At 37.8% G+C, this 9,187-nt stretch overlaps 1 protein-coding gene across 1 annotated transcript; it reads right to left on the minus strand.

Annotated features, from left to right (window-relative positions):
• Window positions 1-5,716: 5,716 nt before the first annotated feature.
• ppm1ab (protein phosphatase, Mg2+/Mn2+ dependent, 1Ab) lies at window positions 5,717-7,962 on the minus strand. Its single transcript, XM_039692723.2, has 3 exons — window positions 7,614-7,962; window positions 6,302-7,174; window positions 5,717-5,877 (listed from the first exon to the last, which is right to left on the minus strand). The coding sequence occupies exons 1-3, from the start codon at window positions 7,740-7,742 to the stop codon at window positions 5,734-5,736; spliced, it is 1,146 nt and encodes a 381-aa protein (XP_039548657.2). The 5' UTR covers window positions 7,743-7,962; the 3' UTR covers window positions 5,717-5,733.
• Window positions 7,963-9,187: the final 1,225 nt, after the last annotated feature.

The raw sequence follows: 9,187 nt of genomic DNA on the forward strand, positions 1-9,187 counted from the left end.
AGAGTGGTGACTCACATATTAGCGCCCTTGTTTGTTGCACTCTTCAGTCAGTATCTCTCCAGCTTACTCATGGTTTTGTTAAATGTGTATCAGTATAAGTGCTGAAATAATGTCTGTAGTGGCAGTGATTGAAAGCGATAGTTCACCCAAAAATGAAAATTCTGTCATCATTTGTTTTTGTTTCAAACCTGTATGATTTTCTTTCTGCTGTTGACCACAAAATAAGATATCTTAAGGAATGTTGGTAACCAGATTAAGTCACAGTTGAAGGCACATTGACTTTTCATAGTATTTTTTTCCAACTATGGAAGTCAATGGGTGCTGTCTGCACAGAAGAGAAGAAATTATTGAATAAAGTCATTATTATTGCACTCAATAATAATTGTCACTTCATAACATTAAGGTTGAACCACCATTGTAACAATGTCTTTACTATTTTTCTGGACCTTAAAAATAGCAATGACATTGCTGTCTATGGCTCAGAAACCTCTCGGATTTCATCAAAAATAGCTTAATTTTGTGTTTAGAAGATGAACAAAAGTCTGACGGGTTTGAAATGTCTTGAGGGTGAGTAATTAATGACATTTTTTAAATGGGTGAACTGTACTAAGTCTTTTGGCCATAACCCTTTTCATTCAGATTTGGCAATTAACTTGGCAATATTGTAATTTTAACGGCAAAAGTAAAAATGCTCTAATAAAAAACATTCAATTGGTTAACGGTGAGTTCCCTTATTGTATATGGTGGAAAACTAATAGCCTATACATCTAATGAGACATTTTATGTAATTTTTCTTAAATATTTGACTAATACTGTTAAATGTACAGATTTTGGAAGTAAAAAAGAACAATTCAACTTTAAAATTTATAATATAGTGGTGCAGGGATACCATCAAAATCGTAAGACTAACTCACCACCACTGCTTCCCTCGAGATTAGTAAAATAAAGCCTGTAGTAATATGAAGATAAACTTGACGATACTTAAGACGTTTTGTTCTACAACATAAAATGCACTTATCTACTTGTTGGAAACATACGATTTTTAAATAAATAAAAAATACTCTTTCAAAATTTACGTTTTCAATATGGGTGTGTAAATTACGTTGTAAAGCAAAACATTTAAGGTTTCGTCAAGTTTTTCTTTACCACAAACCTTATTTTACTACTATAAATTGAATGCCACAAATCTTGAGGGAACCATTGGCAAATTAGTCTTCTGGAATTTGACATCATCGCTGCCCCACTTAACATTAAGGTTTTATGTAACATCTCATATGTTAAAATGAATGCTTATTGCATTATTTTAGTGTTGTGTTACCATGATGTTGTTTTGTATTTTTATGACACCTTCTATATTTAGGTATTTCTACAGTTTAGTATTTTTAGTGTTTGGCATAGTAATGGATAGGATAATGTTGATATATTTTTGGTTTTGAAAAAATAGATCTGCTACTGCTGTTATTGCTGTGCTGCAGAGCAATACAAGTAAGACAAGCTGCTGTTGTACAATATAGAATACATGAATTACCCGTAGCAGATCTATGCAGGTGGAGCTGGGGAAGGTGGAGGGTTTCTGAAAGCACGCTACAACAGCTACAGCAAATGCTGACCATATTTGAAGGTTAAGCAGCGAGCTCATTGGCTACTGATACAGAAAAAACCAATCAGCTGTGCCCTATAGAGAATGACGCGATTGCATTAAGGACCTATCAGCCTGCACCATGATGATAGAACATTGTATTTACTTCAGCTTGTGTAAAACTACTTGTGATTAACTTTCTCTTTACCATCTGTTTTAAAAATGGTTGTCAGTGTTTAACCAATAATTTGGTTAATTAACACGTAGTTAATCAAATATACAAAAATACTGTAAATTTAAGTCTTAAAATATTGCTACTACATTTTCTAAATTTAACTAAATTTTTTTTACTGTAAATTTTCCTAGAAAAAAATATCTTCAAATGTAAGATTAATGTACAGATTTGGACTGGGAGTGACCATTGAACACGTCCATTACACCCGAGACTGACCACAATTTTTCATTAAAAACAGTACTTTAAGGCAAATCTGGTGTACTTTCATTTTCATACAATTTTACTGAATAACAGATCTCTCTGAATTCTTTAAAAAAAAACACAAATTCAGGGTTTCCGTAAATAATTTTATTTGATTCATCTTTGACAGCCAAGAATGACAAGATCACAGTTTCTCTACATTGCTAAAACCCGAGTGCTAATGTACAAAAATAAAAACTAAAGAAAGAAAATACTGGGTGCTCACCCTCTAATATTGAAATACTTTTCTATGAAACTGTATTTGAAAAATCTTTCAAAATGAGCTTTATAAAACTGTTACCTTCTGAGAGGTAAAATTGAACAAACACAGACACAAACAGTCTGCTGGGTCAAGAAAGGGCCGATCATAGATTGTAACCCTTACACATCCTCAACCTTGGACCGATCTACTCTGACAGAATAGTGAAAAGCATGAACATTATGAGAAGAAACTACTTTGTGTAGATGAACCCAAGACATGATGCATTTTTAACTCCCATAACTTTCAGTTCAAGTGGACTACACTCATGACACGGAAGTATAACAATAAATACAAGGAAAACAGAATAGAAGCTTTTCATTGCATTAGTAGTGCTTATTTGGCTAAATAAAATGGAATGCATGGACAGTTTCATTCAAAAGAGGTAAAATACAATAAAGACAATAAATAATTCAAATAAATAGTGTCCTCTGTTGCTTGTCAAGTTTGGACCTGAGAGGTAAAGACAGAAGTGACACAGCGCAAGTACATGACAATAAACGGGCTCTGTTTGCCCTAGTTTAACACTCCAGAAGATACATTTTGAAATGATCCTGTGTTACAAAGGACTATTTTATTTGCAGTCGGTTGCTTCACTGAAAATCCAATGAACTTTGGAGATGGACAGTCGTGTATAGGGAAAGAAAATGTCTACATCTCAATTTCATGGTACAACAGTGTTACAAATCAAGGCAATGTCTTATACGATACTTTATGGCCCATTTAACACCTGCTTTGTTTTTCAGTAAGGCAATATTTCCGCTAAGAGTCCCACCCAATGTTTGACTCAAAGGATTTGGGTTGTGCTTTTGCGATACTCTCAGGTGAATGGTTTAAATCACTCGCATGACACTTTTTGTAAGGGGCCGAGTGTACTCGCCAATGCGATTATGCTTAAATCATGCACGAGTGGACTATAATGTTACAAAACAAACACCTCAAAAGACTTTCACTCTCAAAAGTTCATTTAAATGCTACAACTGGCCGTAGACTCACTCGTAGGCACAATTAAAGGCTCTTCTAGAAGGACCTAGTCACTCTTTGTGGGTATGTGACGTGTCTCAAAGCATACAGATCCCTCAGGTGTGCTATTATGGAAGAAAATAATTAAGGCTAATTTGATGAACAGTGGATTATCGGCAGGTGAATCAAGCCATGTCAAACAGTGAGGAGATACAACAGCAAACCAAGCAGTGTGAAATTGATAAGGTAAAGGAATGACCTACAATCATTTTAACATTTTAATCTCAAGAGTTCTCTCAGAGCAGGCACACTGTTTTTCATTCAGTTAAACACATCTTAAAGCTAAAATATATATTCTGGTAAAACACCAACATGGGCTAAAAACATTTGGGATCTTTTGGCTTTAAGGGGAAATTTAGATGAATAAACAGAACACCCCGTCCTTTACCAATGCAAGCCAAGAAAATCAAATTCTGTTCTTTTTCCGTGTCCTAACCAGGTGCGACGAGATGAAACGCAAAATTTTGCTGATAGCATGGTATCTTTTTCTGTGCCAGTTGCCTAGTCCACACTCAAAATTCACTTGACTGAAGTACTGGTCAAGTATAATGGATGAGGAGAAACTGGTTGTGGAAGTTAGAATCATCACATATTCTTTGACAGAGTGAAAGAGCAATACTGTTCCAGGAACTGTTCTGATTGGCTGAGTTTTGCATCACGCCCCATTTTTAGTTCTGCCAAAAATAAAAATTCTGTCATCGTTTACTCCAACCACTAAAGAGTTGGTTTTCTTTCTTCTGCGCTCAACGAATTCAAGTGAAATGTTTTACTGAATTTCTGTCCATATTGTGAAATTAAATGGGATCCAAAGCTTTCAACGAGTTTCTATGAGCTTGGCACAACATGAGGGCGAGTTAAATGATGAAAGAATTTTCAATTTTAGGTGAACTATCCCTTTCAACGATAGACAAATTGCTTGGCATTGAAATCTTAATGTGTCGCACCATGTTAGGACAAGTCCAGGGGGTTTAAAAATAAAAAATTAAATGAAACGCTTGCAAGATCTTAGGTACAGGAAGAGAATTCAAAGCTAAATCTTGTAGGTTTTAAAGAGTATTACGCACTATAAATATTAAATCATTGTACCGACGAGGATCTCAGAAAGTGCGGACAGCCTGAATCCCACTCTATGTACCTAGAATTTCCTAACTACATTTTTTTTTCTTAATAGTTATATAGACAAACCAGAGGATTGACAAAGTGTCAGTTTGAGGCAACAAGTAGTAAACAACTCTGAGAGGATTGTAAAACATTGACACAATCTTTCAAATACTATGCTCAGTTCACACGGAAGCTGTTCCTCGGGGGTTACAAATGTATACTGTACAAAGTATAAAACTTCTGTCAGACCAACTTAACCCTAAATAAGACCTTTCCTTGTTTTTTTCCATGCAGGAGGTGTACACAACTTATCGTGCTATCCGTACTGTGCATGCTTTCAGTACCATGTGTCATTGGATTTAATATTACTCTTCCAAGCAGTTGGGAGTTGGGTACCGAATGCTAACTTACCGATCGATTCTAATCAAGGTACTCGCTGTAAATTAGGACTAAGGCAACAATGTTCCATATTACAGAACAGGAATCATGCAGATTAAAATGCTCATGACCACTGCTGTAGACGCAAAACTGCACCATCAGGCCATGTACAGTAGTGTCAGCTACAATTTCAGGGAATCAGCAGTGGAGGCCTGACATACACTCATCTAGAACGACTTTTCAGAAAGATGCAAATGAAACGGGTGCTAGACTTAAACACATGCTCGAGTTGATGAATACAACTATCCAAATAACAAACTGTCACGAATAGAACGCAAAACTACACTTTGTATTAATTCTGTTCGGACACATAAACATACTGTATTCTAACTGAGGTTTCGAATTTGGTCTCTCTCTTATTATTAGAAGATGCCTTTAAAATATAGCAGCGTTTAATGACAAAGTGCAGAACCAATTATTGGGTTTTGTCATTCCTTTTTCCTAATCTACAATTGCACTTACCATCACTTAGTAGCTAATAATACGCCAATACAGACGTTTAATACACACTGGAGCGGAGGATTTTTGGGTACGCTACAATAAAATCTCTGGTAAAGCGACGGGCTACCTCTAAATTGGTTAAGTGCTTTTCAATATTGGCAATAAATAATCAAAGGCCTCTAATTATCAATACAAGCTCAAATAAATTCACACTGTTGTGTTTCTCTCTGGTAAAATTGATCCTGAATAGTCCTAACTGTGCTAATACAGTACCAGTGAGTCTTTCCTCTCCAATATGGGGATTCGTTAATTGGAAACTTTACGTTAACTGTAACGCATACTGCCATCTAACAAACTCACCTAATTAAGTAAGAATGTTCACTTTCTATAACTCTCTCTCTTCGTCTTTAATACTTTTTATTTATTCGCCTTTTTACATGCTCCACCCTCTCTGTTCTGCAGGTACTTATCTAGCTCCGCCTCTCGCTTCACGGCTTCTGGGTTGACTTTGGGGGCACCAGGAAAACATACCAGCACCACACTCATGTTGTCTCGACTTCCCTGTTGATAAACAAATAATCACAGAAGGAACGTTTAAGTTAGATCAATGACTCATACACAGAAGTATGCACATTTCATATTTATAAGTAGGGCTTGACATTAACTTTTTTTTGCTTATCAGCCACTGTGGCTAGTGGTTTTCTAGTTACTAGCCACTCACCATTTTCACTGGCCACATTGATTGACATTGATACCATGTGGGGAAAACTCTCTATCTTTAGGGCTGGATATCATTCAAAAATTTATATCCGATACCTTGACTTCGGTATCGTTTCCTGAATGATACTTTTTTGTGTGTATCTGACTATTTAAGTGCATTATAAGATGCAGAAAACAACTAAATTTAGCTTTATGTGAGGGGTAGCGGATTTGTGAGTCAATGACCCATTAGCATCCAACTCACAATGTTTATAACTGTCCTCACCTTGTACAAACAGGTGTCCACAATCTCATTACAGACTCTCTCCAGGTCGTCGGTCACTTCCAAGCGTGAGCGCACAAAATCACACAGTTCTTCGTTGGCCATGACGTCCCATATCCCATCGCAGGCCAGCACCACAAATTCATCGTCGGCCTCAGAGCGTTCGATCTCATACACTTCTGGCTCCGGGGACACCAGCTGCTCAGTGGGGCCTTTTCCATGCACGCACTTATAGTCGAAGTCACCGAGAGCACGGGAGACGGCGAGAGAGCCGTTGACCCTCTGGATCATAACAGAACCACCTGCGTTCTGGATTCTCTCCTTTTCCAGAGGGTTACTTGGCTTGTGGTCCTGAGTGAAGAAGTGAACGCGACCCTTGCGGCTCAGTAAGGCTCTGGAGTCACCACAGTTGATGAAGTAGAAATGATGAGGGGAAATCATCACACCCACCGCCGTGGAGCCACTGCGGTCCGCCCCGTGCTTGCGTTCGGACATGGCCCGCATGTGCTCGTCGATTTGCAGGAAGCCTGTACGGATTCCACACTTCACACTCTCCACAGAGGGCCCGGAACCAACTAACTCCGCACCTCCTGAGCACCCTCCCCTGAAGTCTGGGTTGCTGGTAATATGCTCCAGCAGATGCTCACAGCAGTAACGGGCAACCTGAGAGCCTGCGTGCCCATCGTAAACGGCAAAAAAGGACCAAAGGCCGAGGCCATAAGGCAGCCCCATCACAGCCGTGTGTGCGTCCTCCATCTCCACACGCCATCCCTGCATACTGCTGAGTCCATAGCGGAGGCTGTTTCCCTCCCCGTGAGCATTGTGCTTCTCCATCTTTGGCTTGTCTAAGAACGCACCCATTCTTCTTATTTTGCTCTACCACAAACAGAACCAGAAAACAAAGTGAGTAAAGGTGCTTCATTATGACATAAGTGACTCTCGTTCATACAACATATTCAAACATGCGATGGATATGACATGACCATTTACAGTATATGATAAGCCACAGGTGCAGCAAGCTTCCAGTAGCATGTGAACTGTTTAGGTAAATGTTTATCTTCCCATCAAGGCAGTAAACTTATTTGTCTCCAAACCTGCTGTTGTTTACATTTAAGCTTCCTTTTAAAATCTTTTCAGACGCCAACGCAGCAAAATAGACGAACCTGTGTATAATGTAAAACAACTGTGATGCGTTTACTGATGAAGCCCCTAACGTTACCCTTATCAGCATGTGCAAAATTCTGCACGCCAGGATAGCATTAAGAGGCTAACTCCAGCATTTGTATGTACGTCAGAGTGACATAATATCACTTACCCAGTTTCTTCGTAGTTTTGCTGGATGAAGAAACTCCCGAGGCACAAAAGCCGCGGATAAGAGCCTTATTATCACTATTTTGGGCCGGATAGCAAACACCAGCGCTGCGCTCACAGCCACAACACACATCAATCGATGGCTAACCAATTAGCCAGTAAACTAACGTCAAAACGCCCAAAGATTGATTACGAAAATAATAATTCAAACAAATTATAACCATAAGAAAATCGTCACATGAGCCTGTTAAGGCAATCCGCAGCTGGGCGGTAGGGCATTTCTGGCTCCGGTGTTTTTGTTTTCCCGAGGGGGGGCTACAGGAGCCTCTCTCGCTCAGAACATCTCTCTCTCTCTCTCTCCGCGCGGATGGGTTGGTCTGGAACCCGGATGCTAGCCTACAGTGGACAGTGCGTGTCCCCTTCGCTATTACATCATTACTGCCACGCAATCGAGGGCTGGAAATAGAGATTGAGAGAACGTTATAAGCGAAAATCCTGCCGTTCATTTAACTGCTTTGGATTTTTGCTGGAGAGGCTTATATAGCCTTTATATGTTTACAAAATAACACATTGTCACTATAGGGCCGTTAACCAATAGAAATTATGACATTTATAAATAAATTTCAACATTTTAACTCTAAAAATATAAATGTATTATGAAAAAATAGGTTTTATGGAATTGTGGGAATGTAAACTCAAATTAGTTCATTTGACTATTTCAACTGATCAGCCAGTCAAGCTAACATACAGTAGGCTATGCTTACACAATTAAGAAAAACAGACTGTCAAAGTTTGACACAATCAATGTGATAAATCATCAATGGTTATCCCCCCTTTAACAAGAACATTTGAACATTGAAGTTAATACAACGAAATCAACAGAAGCTCAAAATATTACATTATTTGAACCACATAAATTATCTAAATTGATTTGACAAAAGACAACAATTTTATAAATCATTACAATATATATATATATATATATACTGTGTACAAACAGCTCTCATTATGCTGCGCTTGATATTGCAAACTGGTATCCGTTATATTATTTTTATGTTACATAATTTATTATCGTATTCATAAACTCACTCAAATCAGTTTTGTGTTTCTTTTACTTAAATTATATAAATCAGAGAAGTCTCTAATTACAGCCTTCTATAGCCTTCTAAAAGCCCCTGGATTGTGCATGTTTTAGCTGCAACACAAATAGCACAAATATGTGAGTGGCCTCTTTTTTAGCCATTAAACATTGTGCTTTTATTGTATTCTTAGTGATGTGTACAGTGTGTAGGCATCAGTTAATAGAGCTACAATAGAATATCCACATTTAGTTAACTGCAATCAATCTGTTAATGACATGCCCAAGAGAAATAGAAAAGGGAATGATTTGGGGAATGTTAACATGTTACTATGATCAGAAGTGTTGTGATGCTTTGGTATCATGACTGGAGCCATTGCAATGCTAATGATTGAGAATTTATTTAAATGTTTAATTTAGATTCCCCATACTATAGTATATAGAAGTTTATTAGTGTGTGTTTTTTTTAACTAAGGTAAATACCACAAACCTGTCCTGAT

The sequence above is a fragment of the Pimephales promelas genome, chromosome 13 (assembly GCF_988280905.1).
Source record: "Pimephales promelas chromosome 13, fPimPro1.hap1.1, whole genome shotgun sequence".
Classification (NCBI taxonomy): Eukaryota; Metazoa; Chordata; class Actinopteri; order Cypriniformes; family Leuciscidae; genus Pimephales; species Pimephales promelas.

Excerpts from the sequence above, each read along its gene's own strand:
- ppm1ab (XM_039692723.2), bottom strand. The coding sequence starts at position 7,742 with ATGTGTGTTGTGGCTGTGAGCGCAGCGCTGGTGTTTGCTATCCGGCCC. Across the intron at positions 7,175-7,613 it reads CAAAACTACGAAGAAACTGG|AGCAAAATAAGAAGAATGGG; the intron begins GTAAGTGATATT and ends TGTTTGTGGTAG. Across the intron at positions 5,878-6,301 it reads TGGACACCTGTTTGTACAAG|GGAAGTCGAGACAACATGAG; the intron begins GTGAGGACAGTT and ends GTTTATCAACAG.